This window comes from Felis catus, chromosome C1, assembly GCF_018350175.1.
Source record: "Felis catus isolate Fca126 chromosome C1, F.catus_Fca126_mat1.0, whole genome shotgun sequence".
In the NCBI taxonomy this organism is placed as follows: Eukaryota; Metazoa; Chordata; class Mammalia; order Carnivora; family Felidae; genus Felis; species Felis catus.
The window spans coordinates 134,724,897-134,747,939 of NC_058375.1; the positions used below are offsets into that span (position 1 = coordinate 134,724,897).

Genomic DNA, 23,043 nt, shown 5'->3' on the forward strand with positions numbered 1-23,043 from the left:
TTCCAAAGGCATTGGAACCAAACTGCCTGGGTTTGAACCTCAGCTTTGTATGCCATCAGGCACTTCACCTCTCTCAGCCTCAGTCTTTACATGTGTAAAATGGGCTTAATAATAGAGGTGCCTCATGGAATTATTATGAGTATTAAATGAGATGATAATATAATTATTTAGAACAACACTTCATTTTTTCACGTTGAGCAAGTCAAGGGCATTTTCTTGGCCATGCACTTGTGCTGTGGGGACTCATAAAGTAATGGTGTGGGTCCTTCTCAGTTTCATTCAGGAGAGAGAAAGCATGGTTTCTTGGTCACAGAACTGGTACTTCAGCAATCTGAGTTTATGAAGAGACAAATAAAGCAAATCTGCCTGCCTCCTCTTATATACGACCAAACAAAGGATCCTCTCCAGTCCAGCATTCCAGTGTTCTACAGTGGGCCCTGAGATGGAGACCCGACTGCCGTGCGATAAAGACCCTTTGCCTCACTTTCTTCTCAACACTCATATTTCCCTTGGGTCGGGAGATCTGGTAGAGTGCAGAGTTTAGTATTTCTCAGCACCCTATCCTTCCATATGCTATCCCTATTTCCTTAACATCACTAAAACCGCACCCTTTCTAACTTTAATATAAAATGAAGTAGGCTCCAATGGTAAGAATAAGCATCATTGTTTAAAAGTCTCAATACATCGGATGGGGCTTTATTTTCCTTTTAAGAGTCCTGTGTTGAAGCAGGCAAGGCATAACCATTAATAAAAACCACATCCTAATGTTTCATAGGTATTCCAGCTCCCCATACAGTCCTCACACAAGCAAACATTTCTTTGATTCCAGTGGGACTCTTTTCTTGTGCAAATGCTACAGGACTCTGTATTTTATTGAAGTGTGAGCTAAATTGGATGGCCAAAAAGATAGACACTTAGAATTGTGCCATGCACCTAAATGTCTCAGAACCTACCTTCTCTACAAAACATATTCCAGTTAGCATTTGTCAGGAACACTGTTCTTACTCCAATCACTAAAAACTTATTATTATTTTTTGGTTTATGTCTACTTTCCATCATCAACTATGCGTATATTGTTCTTATTTATTGTGCTTGGATTCTTACATAGGCGCACCTCACCTGTTTCCTCCATTGACTATAAACTTTTCAAAAAAAATTTTAATATTTATTTAGTTTTGAGAGACAGACAGAGAGACAGGCAGACAGAGAGACAGAATGTGAACAGGGGAGGGGCAGAGAGACAGGGAGACACAGAATCGGAAGTAGGCTCCAGGCTCTGAGCTGTCAGCACAGAGCCGACATGGGGCTCGAATTCAAAAGCCACCAGATCATGACTTGAGCTGAAGTCAGATGCTTAACCATCTGAGCTACCCAACTACCCCTGACTATAAACATTTTGAAGGCTGAATCTTGTAAACTTCCCACCGTAATTTTTGCTGTTTATTTATCCATTCATTCCACATTTATTGAACACTCACAATGTCCAGGTACTATGGGGATAAAAAGTTATGGGGCGCCTCGGTGGCTCAGTCGGTTGAGCGTCCGACTTCGGCTCAGGTCATGATCTCATGGCTCGTGAGTTCGAGACCCGCATTGGGCTCTGTGCTCACAGCTCAGAGCCTAGAGCCTGCTTCATATTCTGGGTCTCCTTCTCTCTCTCTCTCTGCCCCTCCCCTTCTCATGCTGTCTCTGTCTCTCAAAAATAAATAAACGTTAAAAAAAATTTTTTTTAAAGTTGTACCAGGCAATGAATCCTTCTCCCCAAAGTCATAGGTCCTATCTTCATAATAAAGCATAAAGAGTAAAAGACTAAAGAATGTTACGGTAGTTGCCATTTTTGTAGAACTAGAAAAATGTTTTGTCTGTGTTTCATTCCCCACCAAAGCCAGTCACTGCCCTTTCTTTCTTTAAATTGAAATTTTAAAAAGAAAAAGAATTCAAGAACACAGACTTTTAGAAATCAAAAGTAGCCACAATTTCACTTCAAACTCAGGGCATCTTCTCTCTTTCCCTTCCCCCTCCAGGATAGTGGCCAAAGCCTCCAAGAACCTCATGTCCACACAAAGCCTGGGGATTGTATTTGGACCCACCCTTCTGAGAGCTGAAGGTGAAATGGGGAACATGGCGGTACATATGGTATACCAAAACCAGATAGCTGAGCTCATGCTGAGTGAGTACAATAAGATCTTCGGCTCAGAGGAAGACTGACAGACAAGACAAGTTACTGAATATGTTCACATCTGTCTCGATGCCTAATATTTTTACATTTCTGTAAACATATTTCTGAAATATTTTTTGCCTTTCAAGCGACAGATGCCTCATTTTGTGAAAACTTAGTGATAATTTTGTGTTTAAGTTCCAAACATTTGAATAAAATAGTTGACAATATTTGCCTATATGTGTTCTACATTAACCCCTTCATCCCTGTTCCTTCTAGCACTTCGAGGCCTTCATTACACATGCTCCACACTGTTAAATAATGTGCAGAGCACAACACATATCCAAACGGCAGTTTTAAAGCTGCTCCCAGGCATTGGGTGTGTAAGTGGGTTGAGTGAGTGTTGTCAATATGGGTATATGCGCACACAGGTGAGACTTCTCACTACCCTGGCTGCCTCAAGCATGTTCCCATACTCCTACTTGTACATGAGTAATACCAACAGAGAAAAGAAGTCAGAAATTAATCATTTTTAAATGAACAAAGGAGATCAGGTTCTCCACTAAAACAGATATATTTCATCTTTCAGAAACATTTCTGCATGTGCAAATATAAAATACAGCCCAGTTATCCTCAATGTTAGATGGTGAAATATACAGATACAACAAGTTGAATGGCAATGTTTTTGAAGAAAAATGACATTTGAAAACATTTGCCATTGGAGATTATACACACACACACACACACACACACATACACACACACACACTATTTGCAGTCCCATAAACATATTGTCTTATAAATGAAAAGCAAAACTAAGGCCCTGGAATTTTGATCTTTATATTATACAGGAATTTCATGACCACTCATTTTTAATGTTATCATCCATTTTGAATCTTCATCAAACTGTATATCTTCCTTTGCCCTGGCTATGTCATTTTATGTAGAATTTTTATTACGCTTCTGAGGATGCTTTATTGGTGAATTACATTAAATCCATCTAGAAACAACTTTTTAAAAAGGTTTTTTTTTTCATATGCCTGAAGGATTACTTGACTAGACTTGGATTGCTTTATCCATTTGATGGTTAGTTTCAGTTGTCATGGATAAACAAAAGAATAACTGTCTAGAATATATCAAACATTGTTTTATTTTGAAAAGTATGTTCTAGCTGAACACATCTCATATCCAGTTTTGTGAAAGTATCCTGCCAATAAAAATGTAGACTTTTGTTTGACAGCTTTTTAATCAAATTCAAAAGGAATAAATAAAACTAATCCAGTGCAATGAAGAGTAAGCCTAGTTATCGATTTGTTCATAAAATGAAAAATAAAGCATGTAAATAAAATGTGTGAAGTATGGATTCAAAAACAAACACGCTTAGAGTAATGAGCTCAGAAGCATAGGCTGTCGGCATAGATGGGGTATATGGCACAGGGGGAGAGTCTGGTCAAGAGAAAGCCAGATGTGCGCACAGCTCCAGCATCCACAGAGCTGCCTGAGAAAGAAGTTACCTTGCTCCTCTTTGAATGTCTTCATCTTGGCCATGGCGCCACTAAGTCAGCTCATGGCCAAGAACAGAGAAGCAACCACAATAAAGGCTGAAGAGTGGTTTCATCAAGTGGGATGTATACACATACCACAAAGCCAAGGCAAGTCACATGAGGCCGAATCCCATGACCTAAAGTCACTGGTAACAGTATGATAAACTTGCCAGCCTTAAGCTCTTATATGTAAAGTTGTACTTAAGCCTTTCAGAAAAACATGGAAACATGACACAAGAGTTTCTGGCATTCTATTTCAAGTCTTCCTCATTTCCATGACATTCCATATTCTGAATTACATCTTCTCCAAGATTTTAATTACTTCTCTTTTTGAATGGGGAAGAGTGGGTTGAGTAGTTCCAGCATTGAAATCCTATCCCTTCCTGTGTCCATCTTTAAAGTTACTCTGGGAGCATCAGCCAGAAAGAAGCAGCACTAACAGCCAAAGAGAAGTGGCATTACCTGCTTTCAGCAGGGACTCATAGCCCCTCGTCTCTGCTACTTTCCAGATTTATAATCTTCGAAAGCACCAGCTTCTTGATTTTCAATCGGATGGGATTTAGCCTGATTCAAACCCCAGCTGTGTCCTGTCCCTGCCTGCTAAGGGCATTTCATCAAAGACTGTATTTCCTCTCTGGAATAAGACCATTCCACAGTACTGAGCCAAAGCACCCATGAGAGGATCTGATTTGTACACACTAACGGCATGCAAAGGGTTATACCAAAAGGTCATTAGATTCCAGAACATCCCAAAGACAGTAATGATGATCATATCAACTATTCCAAGTTAAATTTTTTTTTCTTAATGTTAATTTATTTTTGAGAGAGAGAGAGAGAGCATGAGTGGGGAAGAGGCAGACAGAGTGGGAGACACAGAATCCGAAGCAGACTCCAGGCTCTGAGCTGTCAGCACAGAGCCCGATACAGGGCTCGAACTCACAAACTGTGAGATCATGACCTGAGCTGAAGTCTGACGCTCAACCGACTGAGCCACCCAGGTGCTTCATCAACTATTCCAAATTTAAAAGCCAAGACGGTAGTTATACTAGGTTGACCCACTAAAGAGTTAGATTTTATAAAACTGATCAATATTCTTTGTCAAGAAAACATTAAAAAAATGAACACTCTTAATGACATAAGCACTCTGAGCCAGGTGCAAGTCTAGGCAGTTGCGATGCAAATATAAAATAAGGCAAATTCCTACCCTCTGTAAATTCCAGAGTCCAGTAAGAGAGAAAACTCATCTAAAGGTTAATCTAAGATCAGGGACCTCAGCCATCTTAATAACCATGTAGCCCCAGGGGTCATCACCTATACATAGAGATGCTAAATAAGTATCTTTGAATGAATGGACAAGCAGAAACCAGTAACAGAGATATTAACAAAGTTCAGTGGTTGACAGAGATCTAAATAACAAATTGCACCTGGGAAGAGTCAAGTAAACCTTCACTGGGAAGGTAACTTAATCTAATCTTGACCGGTGAATAAGATTAACCCAAGAAAAATGTAGAAAACATACTAGGAAGCAGAAATGGCATGAACAGGCTTCTAAAAGACTCACTATCTCCAAGGAAATGAGAGAAGCTCAGTGAACAGAGGATGAAGTGCATGCCTAGCAAATTTGCAAGATGGAGCTGGAGAAAGATGCTGGGGTCAGATATAGAACATGGTAAAATACGTATACTGTAGGCAGAAGAGATCCAGTGGGAGCTGTAAAATAAGAAAGCCATAGAAAACTTTCTTTCAAAAAAAAAAAAGAAAGAAAGAAAAGAATCTCTAGGGGGAGCTGGGTGGCTCAGCCGGTTGAGTATCTGACTTTGGCTCAGATCATGATCTCACAGTTCCTGAGTTCCAGCCCCGCATCAGGCTCTCTATGGTCAGCACAGAGCCTGCTTGGGACCCTCTCTGTCTCTGCACACCCACCCCACTCATGCTCTCTCAAATAAATAAATAAATATTAAAAAATAAAACGATGTCTGAATTCACCAATGGACAGAAGAAACAAACTACCTTGAGGACACTGGCATTTTCTCCTGTGTGTATGTATGTGTGTGTGCACTTTGTAGCATTTTCTATCAGGCAATGATAATCTTGTATCTTTAGGAGCATCTCTCTATTATGATGACTAAATATTTTAACAAATTATAATCTATAACTTAGCCTATAGAGTGGAAACCCAAGTCCAAACCAGTCTCCGTGGAAAAGCAAGCCAGTTGGTACATCCCATTGCCACATGGATTTACCCACCCAGGACAAGGATGATTGCCCCTCTTCCATACTCACACAAAAAACTTTGTGGAGACGGTATTTATTTCATCCTATATGTTGAGAATGTGACTTTACATAGCGTGTGCCACAGGACAGGATCACCATGCCACAGCTAGTAATTGAAAGCCATATGATAGTTCTCCCTATCCAATTAGAAAACAAAGGATCCAATTAAGAAAAATTAGAAAAGCTGTTAAAAAGGAACAATCACTTGCCAATGCTGCTGTCCTTACAGTTTAACACAGCTAGAAATTGACCTGTACTTCTCTTTTCCACATTTATTTTTGTGAATTATAAGTTAATCACCCTGTCAATTCCTAATTAAAAGGCCCTGCAAAGATTTTCATCCAAAAGGACTGTCACTAAGAGTTCTGGGTCACATTGCTCTGTTGTCAAAAATAAGAAAGAAAACCAAAACAATATCAACACTCTCCTTGGGAAACTAAAATCTTAATACCAAAAAACAAAGACTTTCTTCAGACATAATAATCACATACTATTTCTTCCATTAAAGTGTTTCATCTTATCTGTAGAAAATGGATATTTTTTTTTCTTTTTCTTTACGCCAAGAGTTGCAAACTCAGATGTTACTAGGGCCAGGCGGGTAATATAAGTGCGTAAAGAGCACGCTTAAGGCATTATGAAGTGATAGCAGCTGGGGAAAAGTCAAGACAACCCCTGGCCAGAAGGGTCGGCTTCTCAAGCCGACATTGCTTACGTGGGAATGTGGGCACAATGTTGCCAGACCTTCAGATCTTTCATGACAAGCCAGAAATTCAGGAACTTCTGTGAAACCTGATTTTTAAGGGCACCTCATAAAACACATCTGAGCAGACTTAGCCTGAGGTTCTCCACTTTTGCGAACTCAGTGTTAAGCCTTCCGATGTTGCAAAGCCTGCTCCCCAGAAAAATGGTAGTGCATGAAGCAAATGGTGGAGATATGTGAATGAGCCAAAGCAACGGGTAAGAGAAGAAAATGAAAAGCGAGAGAGAGGAAAATGAGCAGAATAAACACTTAGGAGAACTCACTTTTTAGGTCCTGGCCAAATTATTTACTCTCTCTGGGTCTCACTTTTCCAATCTATAAAATGGAACACTTGCCATATCTTGCCTCTTCGGACACACTAATGGAATCATGAGATGGAGATGAAAACAGGTAATATAGCATGAAACTCTAAGTTGTTCCTAATGGATATGCATGATAGATCTCCAGCTTATTGACAGTGTTATGAACTACAAAAGACAATGAGAAGATCGGGATCAGACTCTAAAAAAGCCTTGAATGCCATACCAAGAGGCAGTATACTAAGTCTATAGTTGCTTTTTGAGACCTGAAGATTGGTTAGCAGGGAAGTGACTACCAGTCCTGTAAAGATTCTCCTGGCCCTTGATGGGGACAGTTTGAAGCAGGGAGAAATTATAGACACCATTGCCAGACAGAAAATTATTGCAGTAGTACTCCTAAGGCAGGTCTGAGTTCAGACAGTGGCAGCAGATATGGTCATTAATATTATGGAGCATCCGACTGAACTTCTGAGTTCCCCTACCATCTCTTAATTATGGCAGGTAAGTGCAAATCATTTGTTATTATGCAGCACCATTTCCAGCTGAATTATAGGGTAGGGGCTGATTCTGGTGTTCTGGCAATGATTTGTCATTTGACAGTAACTACCCGAAGACATTTTGACCAAGTCGTACCCAAGTCACATAAGTATATGTGCTACCAACTTCTGCTTCCGGTATAACTCCTGATGATCAAAGGGTCATTTCTATCTCACCTGGCTCTGATTTCTCCCTCCTTTCTTTTGGAGCAATATTGTTCCTCAGGCCACCCCAGGGACCACAAAGAGAAATTAGTTCTGCGGAAACTAATTTTGATTAACTAACATTTATTGAATGCTTGCTATGTGCAAGGAACTGCACTTTACATATATATTGTTTTATTTAATCTTCACAGCTCTATGGAGGGTGGTACTATTATTATCCCTGATTTATACTTGAGGAAACTGAGGGGAAAAATAATGGAGTTACCCAACTTCATGCAGTTAGTAAGTGTCAGGTTAGTATTTGAATCTAAATAATATGGCTCCAGAGGCCCCCGCCTTCACTGTTCTACCATATGCTGACTCCGTTAAGAAAAGGAACTGAAGAAAAGAAGCACATAAACACCCCAAATATTTATACTCTTTATGCAGGTACATGGTCACTCTCTTGTTACAACACACGAGGAGGCTTTTGTTTTCATACTAATTTTCGTAGAAGAACAAGAGGGATATTATGAATTTTCCCCAAAGAAATGCAGAGTACCTTTGTTGTTACGGTGAAATCTCATTCATGTTATTTCTATCATACCTTTAATATTTACATATCATTTCATCTTCCTACATGCATTATGGACATTGTACTGACCATTTTACTGCATGGTACAGGGGACAGCATGGACACCTCTTTGCCCACATCTCTAAAAGTACCGGTGTAGGTGCCTCTACTCTATATTACATCATCTTGTCCTGCCTTGGGTCATATTTGTCAATGTCCTTTTATCCTTGATCACCTCATACTGCCTAATATTGTACTGAAATTAAATCTGGCCCTTTAGAGGTCCTGTGCAATATGAAAAAAATAAGTCTCCGACAATCTTTTTCTTAACTATAATTAAAAAAGAGTCAGGCATTAAGACACACTATGCCTCTTGCTGCCGGAGAGTGATCCTGAATCATCCAAATGATGAGAATACAGTGAACATCTTGTACAAAAAGATGACACTTTCGTTTAGTGGTGTTGTCAAAATGAAAATGTCTAGCTGCCTTGGTGAGAGATCTGGCAGAAGAATACACACACACATACACACACACACACACACACACCTTATAGATTTATCTAGCTGAGTTTTGCTCTCTTATACATGAAGCATGTAGGGTCCATGAAATTCTTAAGCAATCATCTGGATTCTATAGAACATGCCTCATTCAATCAGGAAAGCAGTGAGGGAGAGGGGTGACACTAGCCTATAGTTTCTGCTCAGTCTACACTTGGATGAGTGAACCAAGACAAACACCCAGAAGCCACGTTAAATACAAATATGATCCACCATCGAGTTTCCTATCAACTAGCCAAGGCAAATTAAATGTAGTCTCAGATCACTGGGGTTTGTACCGATCCCTAGTCCCACCTATAAAAGGTCACCAAACAGATACCCCTTCAACAACCTCTCTTGAGGTCTAAGTCCCCAAGAAATACTACCCTACAGCTCAGCAGCAAGGAGGCAGTGAAATTCACTAACCTAGCTCATGCAAGCCCAACAGCAAATTCTGACGACCTGGCTTCAGATCTGGAAAGTCCAAGCATCTGTAACACCCAGCAGCATCTCCCACTCACCTTCCCTGCACAGTCGAATGTAAGGTTTATGTGTTAGATAAATGCTATAGAGCATAGGCTTTCTGACCAGTATACGAAAATCTCAAAAGCCAAGAAATCTGGCAAATACAAAGCATTGGCCTGAAAAATCCTCACTTTCCTCTGGCACCATTTAAGCTGACAGGTTTACTTGAGACACACACACACACACACACTCACATTTTAAGAGCAGGACTTGTGCTAACCATTCTCACATCACTAGCAAAATGTGTTCTAAGTCCATATTGTGAAGCATACTTGAGGACGTGTGGATTTTTCCACATCATTTGGTGACATTTTACACAGTTTAATTTCTGCTCTTTATTGCTAGACCCTACCTTTTTTTCCCTTGCAAACATTCCACCAATGGGATTTCCTTCAGCATTTTAACCCTGGGCTCAGATTCTTTCCTCTCCTTCAGCATCTATCTGCATTGCCGCTGCACAATTTTGTCATGATGTATCAAATTGGAGCCTCCCTGATTGAAAGGAAGGGGACAGAGGTGTTCAGCTGCTGCGGAGAGAAACAGGGTCAATGGAGTAGGGGCCAGCCTATGGCTACGAAGGGAAGGCTCAGAACTCCCGCAAGAGGTCAGCATGGAAGGCTCTAGGGAAACATGGTGCCGCTCAGGATGTCCCCTTCCTCGGTCTCCTCAGAAGTCCAGGTGAAAAGCAGCTTTTAAGTTGGAAGGGGTGAAGGATACAATTGAAGCCAAAATTGGTTCGGGCTCACCATTTTTCTAGCTATCAGTTCTGAGGTCACAGTCACTAAAACTGGAAACTTAAAAATGACTTCAAAAAGGCAAACGCTAACTAGATTTCACACTGGATTTCATTTTACTTGGCATTACAGAAAGAATGCAGGTATTAAATAGACTGTTTCCTGTATACAATAAGGTTAATTAGTAGTGAGGGATGGAAAATCGGTGTAGACATAACTCTTTTCGACAGGTATCAAAAATAATCCCCAGATCCCTACAGACCCCAGCTGCATTGAAAGAGAAGCAATATAAAAGATTCTTTAAGCACAAAATTTTCAAACATTCTCCAGGTGTCCCCAGCACCAGTGACACGGGCTCTGAGCCCCCTGCCCCGTGCACAGGCTGGCTCCACTCGCCCTCCCTGTGCTCTAACTTAAGGCTCAGCCACTCACGCTGAATTTCGAGGTGCCCTATAAAGGCTATCCAGAGAGGCTGGGATTGCAAACGCAGAGACAGGAGAACAAAAAGAATATATTGCGGCCTGAATGGGACTTCCCTAAGCTCCTTATCAATAAGGTTAATAAGGGTCTATGCAATTTACTGATCACTAAGATGGAACAGCCCTCCTCACACTCCTCATCTCCACGTCGGCACTGGCTTTTAACGCTTTTCACAGCCAATCACATAAAAGCCCCTTTGCCCGCACCCCAGAGAATAAACTCCAGCTCCCCATCCTGGCCTCTATAAAATCTGTGGTCTGTTATTACACTTCTACCTGCCCTAGTTAAGCAGATTAACAGTTATTTCCTAGAATTTGATCTATGAGGCTCCTTGTAATTGAAGCTGGATTACTCAGATATTTCTAAAAAGAAAAAAAAGTATTTCTGAAAAACACATTCCTTTTTTCTCTTGGTTTAATTTTGTTATCCTCAATCGTATGCATAATATAAAAAAAAATTCCAAACTTCTATCTCCTCTATAAAATACATGTCATATCAAAAAGGTGACAAGAGGGGGGAAAAGTAATTAGTGAGTTCACAGAGTTCAGTAGAAAAGTTAAAATGGAGTAACACATTACTTTTTATGTTAAGATTTCACAAGACAAATCTTGCCTGTGTTTTAATTGCATGTGACCCTGGCAGTGCTACTCTGAAATGAAGTGCCGTAAAATTAAAGATGACAGGCGCTCAAAACAAGTCTTGTGATCTTGATTAGACTACAAAGACCACACTCTCTCTCTGCTGCAACTCAGATATCATGGACTGTTTTATTTGGGGAATTGCTTCATTAATGCCTTCTTTGACTAGACATGTTTATTATTAAAAAAAATACTGAATATGGTGATATCTTGCATAACTAAATAATTCCAAAAAAGCAAGTTATTAATGAGAAGTGTTTAAATAACCCGAAGACCTAATATATATATATATATGTATATATATATACACACACACACATGCATGTGTGTATATGAATGTGGGTATATGTAGATGTATATGTGCATATTATATATCCATCTTTGATATGTATATTACCTATTCTAGCCTATTCCAGCGTAGGAATCTCTGTTATAGCTTGAGAAGCAAAGCAATCAATCTGTCATATTTCCTTATAGCCATATTAAGTTTCTCAGGCCACCAGAATGTATGGAACTATGCATTACCCTATAAAAACTATTTCTGAGAAACACTCCTTGAAATGTTAAACTTTCCAAGCATAGTCCAAGAAGAGAACTGGATATGACTTAATTTTTCAAATTTGTTGCCAAATCATTCTCCCCTGCACACCCCAAGGCCAGCTTGTATTAAGCTCTGTCTCCCCTGCACATCCCAGCAAGGCCAGCTAAAGGGCCTGCTTGAGTCCCTTCAGCACTCTGGGTCAGGTCTCCCTTTTCACCCTGGGTAGATCAGATTATCATTCATCTATAAAGTCACCTGCATTTGAAAATTTTTTAATATTTGCTTATTTTGAGAGAGAGAGAGAGAGATTGTGATTAGGAGAGGAGCAGAGAGAGAGAGAGAGAGAGAGAGGGAGAGAGAGAGAGAGAGAGAGACAGAATCCCAAGCAGGCTCCATGCTCAGCACAGAGCCCAGCATGGGGCTTTATCTCACGACCACAAGATCACAACGTGGGCTGATACCAAGAGTCAGATGCTTAACAGACTGAACCACCCAGGTGCCCCTACATTCCAAATTTCTATGATTCTGTTATTTTGTCCCATTTTAAGAGCATTATTTTCAATTCATATATTTCTCTTTTGGAAGCAAAAGGATTTGTACTGGTTATATGGATGTTACTATCAGCAGGGATGTATGGATTCAAACTCGAATCAAAGCTGGGGATCTGGTTTCTAGAGTTCACTTTTTTTATTGAGTAACTGTGATTCCAGGAAAGTCTCTATACACATCTGTTTCCATTTCCTTAAATTTAAAATACGTATAGCAATTTCTCCCCTACCTAACATGGCTATTGAGAAAATAAAATACGATCACAGATATAAAACCTCTTTGAAAAGTATAAGACATAAAGCTTCCTAATCAGCAGTATTTTTAGTACAATTATCCTATCAATGGTCTTCAGTATATACAAGAGGCTTTTTCATTTATAAGCCAAATGGTCCTTTAACCTAAAATACTGTATCTTCAAACAGCCTACATATCTGCCTTCAAAATGAAATCTGTTTCTCTGCAGAGTTTCTCAACACTGTTGAAAATCCTCAGGTGTGGAATGTGTTGCATCTCTCACAGGAGAGACTTTATTCGGCAGAAGAACCCAGGAGCATGAACATTACAAAGCGTTTATTAGAATCTAATTGAGCACAAGATTGAAAAATTGTTACGCTAAGAGTTATATCTACTTGCCATCTCTTAATCTCTCTCTGCCTGTGTTTATCTGTGTGCCTCTCTCTCCTTGTCTTTTTCTATCTCTGTGTTTCTTCTCTGTCTCTCTTTATTTCTGGGCCACACACTCATACCCAGTGCCAGAATTTTAACCTAGGATTTATGGTTTCGTGGACCCCTGGGCTTTAGCAGATATGTGAACTCTTGGAGTTTTTGGTGAATTTTTCTGGAATTGAAGTCTAGAGTGCTCATCACATTCTCAAGAAGGTCTGCAATTGGGAATTACTGCTCTAGATTCACTTCCCAGCTTATTAGCACTACTGTCCTATGTCTGAATTAAACCTCAGATGGGTCACGTTCAACTGAATCCCAAGCTCTACCAGCCCCTGAGGAGTCTTCATGGCTTTCTGTCTGAATGCCTGACAGGGCAAGCTGGTCCAAGGAGTGAAATATAGATCCAACAAAATCAATTAGTACGCATCAAAAAATGATGATTCCATCTTTCAAGGACCTCCCTTTTAAAATTGATGCAAATAGTAATTAGGGGCACCCATGAAATTAAGATACTTTGCTTGTTATTCAATGGAGGATGTTTAGTCTTTTAAGAATAAATCCAATAGTCATATAAACAGTCTATTCTCACAATGCTCACATTTAAACTGTGCCAGACACATGCCCTGTGCCTGCATGGTACTTCTACACCATTAGCTGCCACAAATCAAAGGAAATGTCATTGCTTTTAATAGGATTACATAGAACCCAGTAACACGCAGGAAGACTAGCTTTAGACTGAGTAACTGGCCAGTAATTTGGATGTTTAACTAAATGATTGGCTGCCAAATTGACAGGTCATCCACACTGAACTAGCCACTATTCCATGAATTTTCATGACCAGGATCACAATGGTTCATTTGCATGTGTGAAATTCTGCTGTGAAGCTGGCTTTTGAACTGGCTAGCTCAGCCAAAGATGTGTTTCACACCGCCATGCATTAGTGCCCTAGAAATACCATCACATGAGGGTAGGATAGATCTCCCCAAACACTTCCATTTAAATGCAATCTGTAACTAAGCAGGCCAATCAATGAAAATGATAATGACTGGAATGTAAAGAATACAGAGGGAAGCCGGGATGTTACAAAACTAACATTAGCACCAAAAATAAACATTTGGATGAGCAGAGAGAAGTTTAAAGTCTTTAGATCTCAAAAAAAAAAAAAAAAGAAAAAGAAAAAAAGTTTTGGATTTGCATGGGACTATTGCTAACAGTAACTTCTCACACAGTGGACATTCGGGGAATACCAAGGCCTCATTGACAGGATTTTTAGCAAACAGCTGTAAACCACCAATTACGTATAATACAATGCGACAGACATGAGGACAACAAACACAAGCCCCATGAGACAAAGCTTTTCACTTAAGGGATTTAAGATCTAGTCATAGATGCAAAGACATGAGGCAAAAAAAAAAAAAAAATAGATAAATCATAATAAACATGTGCCAATTATCCTGCAACAGGACTGTGATATAGAAGTGATGTAATGATTATTTCAAAGATGAAGAAATGTAAGCTTTAAAGAGGTTTTATCATTGCCCAAGGGAATACAGCTAGGAGGTAGTTTCGAACCAGGTATGTCCATGTTTAGACAAATACTCTTAGTTCCTTCATATTAAAAAGATAAGAATTCTAAAATATAGTTACTTCATCAAGTAATAAAAAATAATACAATATAAATATAGATAGATATAAGAGATATATATAGATAATATATATATAATAGAAAGTAATACAATATAAATATATAGTAATACCAAATTGAATAATTAAACAAGGGAAATTTATATGATGAGATATTATGGAGACTTTTGAAATCTATTGTATATGAGTACTATTGACAAGAGAAGTTTTGCTAAGAGAAAAAATAGGTAATGAAATCACAGGTACAGAATAATGCCATTATTGTTATATATACTGTAATATGCATACACACAACAGAATATCCATGATGGTTCTCCTTGGGTGTGAGATTATCGGTAATTAATTTTCTTGCATTATGCCTGGCATATCCCCAAGTTTTTTCTTTGAGCATTTGTCACTTTCATAATTAGAAAAGCCTCAAATATAATTTTAAATATGTTTCTGGTGGCAATATAAGACTTTACATGGTCACTGACACAAAAAATAAGATCCAAGGAACTTCAAATGGCCCATGTTAAACAAGGGCCTGAAGAAGTCAGAAGAGACTCCAAAATACCCATGGCTCATGAGGGAAAGTCAAGTCAAGAAGAAAGGGGTCAGGTCAAGGGTGTAACATGAGTAAAATCCAATCTTTCCCATAGAAAGATGCACTGGGGGGATCAGACCTGTTTGGCTACAGTGGAGAATTACAACGAATGAGGGGTCAGAGGGATAGTTGACTTTACATCCTTTATGGATTATCTTTTTAAACGTGGAACTAAGTAAAACTTAGATGCCCTTATGTGACAACATTTCTAGGACACAAAACCATAGACAGCAGACGTGTCCTTTGGCTTAGACACCTGGTTCACTAGCCAACTTCACAGTGGAATTTCACACATGAGAAAATAGGTAAGGGCCAAATTTTGGAAGCCCTGAAATGCCAAGCAAGCAAGTTGGACTTTATCCTGTGGGCAGTGGGGAACCTCTGAAGTTTTAAGCGGGGGGGGGGGGGGGGGGGTGGGAATGGAGCAAAAACATTTTAGTAAAATTAATCTGACAGCACTGGGGAGTGAGTTGGATGGGAAACAATTACATGTGTCTTTTCATATGCTTCTTTATGTTTTTCTGTAACTATCCTTTCTTCAATTAGGATTATCAACTCCTTGAGAAGAAAAACCATGTCATATTTCTTTGCAGATCTGCCGTTTCTGTGCAGTAGAGGAAGTATTAAACAGTTACAAGCACCAGCTTTGGATTCAGAGTCCTCTGTGGGGCCCTCAGCTCCTTGAAGGAGTCATATGATCTTCCTAAGCCTCAGTGTGCTCCCCTGTAAAATGGGGGCAGTAATACCCACTCAGAGGACTGCGAATGAGGATTGAGTGAGATTATGAGATTGTGTGTGCAAAGCCCCTAGAATGGAAGTGTGCACTAATTGGTAACCATTGTTTCAGCAATCACTATCACTCCAGAAAAGCTAACAAGACAAGTTTGTCGGTGAAGGCGATGATGCTGATGTTTGATTTTGACTGTCTAAGTTAGACACTGACTGGAAGAGTGTGTCTTTACTAATACTAACTTCAAAGCCAATCATTCTAAGGACAAGTTTGGGCACTGGAAAGATTCCAAGGGCAACGACTGGGGCCCACTGAACCTAATACATATGGAGCCCAGCAGGATACATGTTTGTAAGCCAAAATAAGTCTTGAGCAAGTTAAAAAGAGATAGCTGGACGGTATGGACTTCCTAGAACAATAAGTGGTATCTGTGAAAAGAATGGCCACATCCCCATCCACAAGAATGAAAAATGATGTCTGGCAGCATTGATATCATCCAAAGAAACCTTCCCACTGAATTTCTGCTAACCGATACTATCACAAGGTAACCTTACTTCACAGTGTCCCTTACAGGTAGAGCTGGCAGATACCTTCTGGGCTTAGATAAAACGCCCTGAACTCGGAGAGATAACAGATTCTAGGTCTTGGACAGAAAATGCACCGGATAAGTCTGTAGCAGCCTGTTGTTCCAAAAGACAAGAAAGCCACGAAAGACTAATGTGATCATATCAAAAAGACGTGACAGCCAATTTGAAGAGACTCCCACTGACCTGAGACAGTAATACAAAGCCCCAAATTTATCATAATTGCAATGGATTGAAAGGTATCAAATATACTTTTTAAAATCTAGGCAATAATACTAGCAAAAACAAAACAAAACAAAACTTCCTTGCTTACCAAAAAAACCCAAAAACCAAAAAACAAAAAAACACCCTCATAAAACAAAGCAAGGTTCTGAAAATTCATGTATAAAGAAAATGAGTATTTATATGAATATATATGTGTAATACATACTCATCTGACACTCTACATGAATAGTATTTTGGCAGAAGCAAATAGTTGATGAAGAAAAATTTTTATAGAAGAATTCCCACTAAAAAATGCAGAAAAAAAATTTTATACATACTCAAAAGTAAATGAAGCAGTATAATAAAGCTCCAAGTATTCATTTCCTAGTTGTAACAAGTACCAACATTTTTCTAAGCTTATTTCATCTATCTGCCACTTACTTTCCTTGAATATTTTAGAGTCAATCCCAGACATCATCTCATTTCAACTGCAAGTAAAAAATCAAAAAAAGAAAGATACCTGAAACCTACTGTTACGCTGTTCATAACATCTAGAAATTACACTAAAGGTAAAATAAAACTCTATCAGATAAAAGTAGCTTTTCACTATTTATCCCACCCAACCATCCAGTCAACTCATAGAATATGTAAAAGTATAAAAGATATATCTGTTTTTGTGAGCCAGGCTACTCATGACCCCTGCTGTCAAAAGGGATTTGGTACCTAAAGAAGCAATAGAGGCAACCAGAAATTATTCTAATGGACCAAAGTTAACAGGACCAAGTACATTCTAACTTAATAGAGAGGAGCCTTACTTACCTTTATAAGTAAATCTGGGGTCTGAGGATATATCTGTAACCCCACCATGAGGTAACCCTCAGATATATCAATGAAGAAATAAAAAAGAAGGGTCACGAAGGAGAAATATTTAATGTCAGAAATTTCCCTTCATGTGACCTAATCTCTCCTTTTCCCCTTAGATGAGTTATTTAAAACTTCTACAAGTAAATCCACTTCCCCAGGTGAGCACAAAGTGACTTCTAGAACTGCCCTCTATATCCATGAAATTGACTTTCTGTTATCTGTTAAATTCTTCAAAATCCCAAGGAAGTTTTTGAAAAAGCCTGTGGTGTTATGGTTGCTCTGATTATCACTGTTATTCTGGCCAATACATGTATGTTTTAAAGCCTGCCCATTGATATTCCAATGAATTGCACAAAATGATGTCTCAGCAGTAAATGAGAGAAAACATGCATCTAAATATGTTAATATAAATTTTTTTCCATTGATCCAAGTTCATAATTTTTTCAACTTAAAAAATGTTTCTCTTATAATTTCAATATCATGACTACAACTTAAAAGAATCCTTTCTTGTCTATTTTTATTTATCTCTAAATTATGTTCTTTATCTGCCTTCATTACAGAAACATCTATTCCCAATCAGCACTGAAAGACAAAATACTATCTACATACTTCCAGAAAAAGCAATTTGACACATTTCTCAGTAGCCTGACAGTATCCAACCTGATGGTCTGAATACCAGAATTAGAACACAGAGAGAAAAGGCAGCAATATATCTGCTTTGAGACACATAGAAAGATCATTTCCCCTAAAACATTTTCCTTATTTTTATGGCACTATGCCTGAAATTCACACACAGTCACCATGTGGGGGTAAATGAAGAAGACCTTTTGAAATACAAATGGATTACTTATTACAGTTAGTAGTGTATTGGGCATTTTACATCAATTAACACAGTGGCCCAGATTTGCTTTTCTGACCAAGCAACAAAGCTGATTCATCTTTAACAGAATGTCAGTTCGGTGAGAGATACTGGTGGTGGTACCTAGGAGGATACTGGAGGCTAGGTTCTGGTACTCCAGACCAACATAGGAAACCCAGTGCTGTGGCAGATGAGTGAGTTAAGGGGCAGGGTTCCGCGTGGGTGAAGGGTATCAAAACGTATACCACTCACTCAGCAAATTTATGGCAGAAACACTGCTCTAAACATTTGTGGGGAGAAAAAATGAAATAGATGGTGAGAAACATAAATTTTGACTACTTCACAAAGCTGATCCTTGATAAGTTCTTCATATTACTTATTTGAACTTCATATTTTCTCCACTTTCACTGGATATCTTTTGCCAAACTCTCTTAAGACACACTCTCACACAGACACACACACACACACACACACACACACACACACACAACTACACCTACATGTGTGTGTGTAAATAAAATAAAATTTTGATTCTGTTTTTACCCTATTTTTCATCCATGAAATTCCATTCTGTAGCAGGGATGCTTGGTACTAAATAACATGACTACAGGTCTCAGTTGAAACTCAGTTAAGTTTGAATATATCTCTCATGAAAGGTATAGATCAGTGTCCAAATATATTAGTAAAAGGAAGGCAGCTTTTAAATTCAAAGCAAAGTCTGCACTGAAAAATCTAGAAGTTAAAGAGACATTTTGTGGTCAAAGAGCCATAGGCAAAGTTGTAGAATAGAAAAGCCACAAGCTTTGGGTCAAATAAACTTGGCTTTGACTTGCACCTCTGTCATCTACTGGCTGTGAGGCGTGGCATGAGTCACCCCAAAGTCATAGTCTTCTCACCTGTAAAGCAGGGGTGATAATATCCACTTTGAAGAGTTGCTATGAATCTTGATGAGATAGTGCACAGAGTTCCTAATATGTAGTAAGTCCTCAATAAATGGCATTTGTTGGTTTTGCCCCTCTTGTGTCAAGAGGGAGAAAAAAACCCAACCCTGCAAGAACAGAGGAGAAATATTTGCGTTAGTGCACAGATGTTTTCTCTCCTGTTTTCACATTCTGTACCACTTCAGTCTGACCCAAAAACACAAACGCCAGGCAGAAGGGAGCCCACCCACGAATCATAAAGATAGATGCCAAATTGGATTAGTTAACCCCTGATTTAAATATAAGGACATTATATTTTATGAATCAAATCGTTAAGTTTCCCTCAGACCACAGGTACATAAAGCCCTTAACTAAGTTTTTTTTAATGTTTAAAGTACAGCAATTATAAAGAAAAATATAATAAACATGCATCAACCCACCCAACTGCAGAATGTTAGCACTTTGTCAAATTTGCTTCAGACTTTTTAAATCAAAGAAATGAAACTTTGCAGATAAAACCGAAGTCTCCTTTGTTCCCTGCTTGAATCCCATTTTCTTCCCATCTCAGAAGTAACCGTTATAATGAATATTGCATGGCTCCTTCTAGAAAGTCCACGTCTTCTACTTTTACCACATAAGTTCCATACATAAACAATATATGCATTATGTAGTTTTGCATTTTATACATAGATACTCTATGTATCATTCTGAAACTTACTTTTTCACTTTTATTTTGTTTTTAAGATCTGGGCATGCTGGTACATATAGATGTAGTTCACTCATATTAAATGCTGTAAAGTAATTAATTTTTAAAAACAAGAGAATTCTGCTGAAAAGAAGGAAAAATTAAACCCAATACTTTTCACCAGGCTCCTCAGGCCATGCAATAACCATTTCAGATTTATTCTTGTTCTCTGACTTTTTGTAGGCATGTCTCATCCTACCTGTGAGTGCCTCAGGGGCATTACTAATTATGATTCATTAGTTCATTCAACCTATATTTATTTCAAGTCTTGCATGGGAAAGGCACTATTTTAAGTAATGAGGATACAGAATAAATTAACTCGGATTTTAAAGAGACCCCCCCCCACACACACACACACACACACCACCCAGTCAAGTAGCTAATAGTCTACTGGAAGAGATGGACAACATACAGTCAAATAAATAAACAACATAATCTTGGCTTGTGATAACTTCTGTCAGAAGTGAAGACAATATGTGAGGATAAGAGGAATGGTGAGGAGATATCTACTTTTAGATTGGGTGGTCAAAGAAGGCTCTTCTGAGGAATGGTTCCAGTTGAATGGAAATCTTAGGAACAAATGAGAAGGAGGCAAAATGTGATGAGACCAAGGATGAGCATTCCATGCAAAGGCAACAGAAAGTGCATAAACCAGCCCACTCACCTGTTTATGACACAGAAAAGGCAGCAATACTGTGGGAATGTAGTGAAAAAAGGAAAAAAAAAACCCTTATTTAATGATGCCAAAGAGAAAGGATAAAGTTTTGTGGGGAATTATAAGGCAGGTTTTAGTCTAAGTGATACTCCAGCCTAGGATCATTGTAACCAAGGCAGCTACATGATCGATATGGAAGTTTAACTGATCATTGCAGCTTCCGGACAGAGTATGGACTAGAAGAATGTAAGAATGGAAACCCTGAGACCGATCAGAGCACTTTCCCAGTAGAGCAAACAAGAAATAATGATGGTGTGGACAAAGACAGTTGTAGTGGGGCTGAAAAAAAAAAAAGAGATTTGAAATACCTCCTGGAGATATCATCAGAAAGACACATTGGTGAATTGACTCTAGAGGATGAAGAAGAGGGAGGAGTCGAAGAGGATTCCTAGATCTAAGATGCCGGATGTCAGTGCCATTTATTGAAATGAGGGAGAAAGAAAATAGCTTAGTCAAGGGAAACAGTAGATGACTAGATGCCAGTACCCATCCAAGGGGACATCTTGAGTAGTCAATAAGCATTTGGACCTCGTGGGTGAGGTTAATATCTGGGTTATAAATATTAGTTTGTAAGTATTATTTAAAGCCATGGAACTAGATGAGGTCACTTAGCTAGAGCAGAATGATGAAGATAAAATGGCCCAGAGTAATCCTGGGAGGTTCCAACATTCAGAAAAGGAATAAGAGAGAAGGAGGCATTGGAAAAATAAAAGGGGGGGGGCTGAAAAAGAATAACCAAAAAGATAAGCAGAAACCCTGGGAAATCTTTTATCAAGGAAATTAAAGAAGGATGTGGTTCATGAAAGGATATATTTTTTAAATGTTTATTTATTTGGAGGGGGGAGGGGCAGAAGGAGAGGGAGACAGAGAGTCCCAAGCAGCCCCCACGCTACCAGAGCAGACCCTGTCATGGGGCTCGAACCCACAAACTGTAAGATCATGACCTGAGTTGAAATCAAGAGTCAGACACTCAACCAACTGAGCCACCTAGGTGCACTTTATGACAAAGATATTTTTAATGGAGTAGAGAAGATGAGATCCAACAAAGAGCTCAAAGAGTGCACAGGAGGTGAAGACCTTGACAAATAGAATGTCAAGTAGATGATTTTTAGAGAAATTTTCCTGTAAAGGTAGAAGATGCATGAAGGACAAGGGACTGTGTGCTTATTAGAGGTTTTTATTAATGTGAAAAGGGAAATTGGTGATGCAGGGGGAGAACAACTGCAGAAATTAAGTCCTTAGGAAGGCATCAGGAGAGAGTATATGTCTATATATATATATATATATATACACACACACACACATATATACACACACACATATATACACACACACATATGTGTGTATATGTGTTCATACATATAAGTGTGTGTGTGTGTGTGTGTGTGTGTGTATAAAAGCATTATATATTTTTTTCTTCCATGTTCCCAAGAAGGAAGACAGATGGATATACAAAAGTTGGGATTGTATGTTGAGTGGTGGAAGCATAAGGAAGTCTATTTCTAATTGCTTCCATTTTTTTCAGTGGCCATTAGACAAGGTCATCAGTTAGGAATTAGGGGGTGGGTAGAGCATGTAGTATATTTTAAGCAAGAAAAAAATGAAGGAAAACGTCTTTAAGAGAATGGGGGAAAGAGTCTTTAGGGAAATCTAGCAGTGTCGATTGTAAGGTTCATGAAGGCAAGGAGCTTTGTTTCTTTTGTTCACTGCTCTATCTCTGGTCCTGAGTAGGGTGGATACTCCATAAAATGTTGTTGGGTGAACAAATGAATAAGTAAGTGAATGAATGAATAAACAGGGAGACGAGAAGATGAACCTTTGGTTTGCATCAGGGTTGATTTGCCATCCTAGTATGATGGAGGATGATAGGAGCAATCTGGTTGACAGGGGATCTTTATATCTAATTGGTTCTAAACTGGGTAAAGGTAAAGGAAAGGGGTGATCTATTTGGTCAGTGAAATGGTGTTTTAAAAAAATTGCTTCCCTAGGTGTAATTTATCAAATCAGCTGGAACATAGGAGATGGTGGGCAGATGATGACTTAAGATTTTGAAGGTGAGGCAGTTGCCGTTGATAGAAAGGTCACGGATGTATCTATGGATGAAACCAGGTGAGAAAATGATCACAAGGAGCAAGAAGACCTAGACAGTGTGAGGCCAATAGAAAATGGGTGGAAAATGGGTGGTCTGGGTTACTAAAAGTCTGTGAAAATTGTGATAGGAAGGGGAGAGGG

General features: G+C 38.9%; 1 protein-coding gene and 1 long non-coding RNA gene across 6 annotated transcripts in view; one reads left to right on the forward strand and one right to left on the reverse strand.

The window, feature by feature from the left end:
• ARHGAP15 (Rho GTPase activating protein 15) overlaps positions 1-2,388 on the forward strand; it is a 615,977-nt gene extending 613,589 nt beyond the window's left edge. For all 5 annotated transcript variants that reach the window (XM_045033724.1, XM_045033723.1, XM_045033725.1 and 2 more), the window contains one exon: positions 2,025-2,388. In XM_045033724.1, coding sequence (XP_044889659.1) covers positions 2,025-2,208 — 184 coding nt within the window. In that variant the 3' untranslated portion in view covers positions 2,209-2,388. The remainder of the gene's footprint in view (positions 1-2,024) is intronic.
• LOC123379138 overlaps positions 1-23,043 on the reverse strand; it is a 49,381-nt gene that overhangs the window by 23,031 nt on the left and 3,307 nt on the right. Inside the window, exon 2 of the long non-coding RNA XR_006583165.1 lies at positions 19,328-19,479. This is a non-coding gene — a long non-coding RNA (uncharacterized LOC123379138). The remainder of the gene's footprint in view (positions 1-19,327; positions 19,480-23,043) is intronic.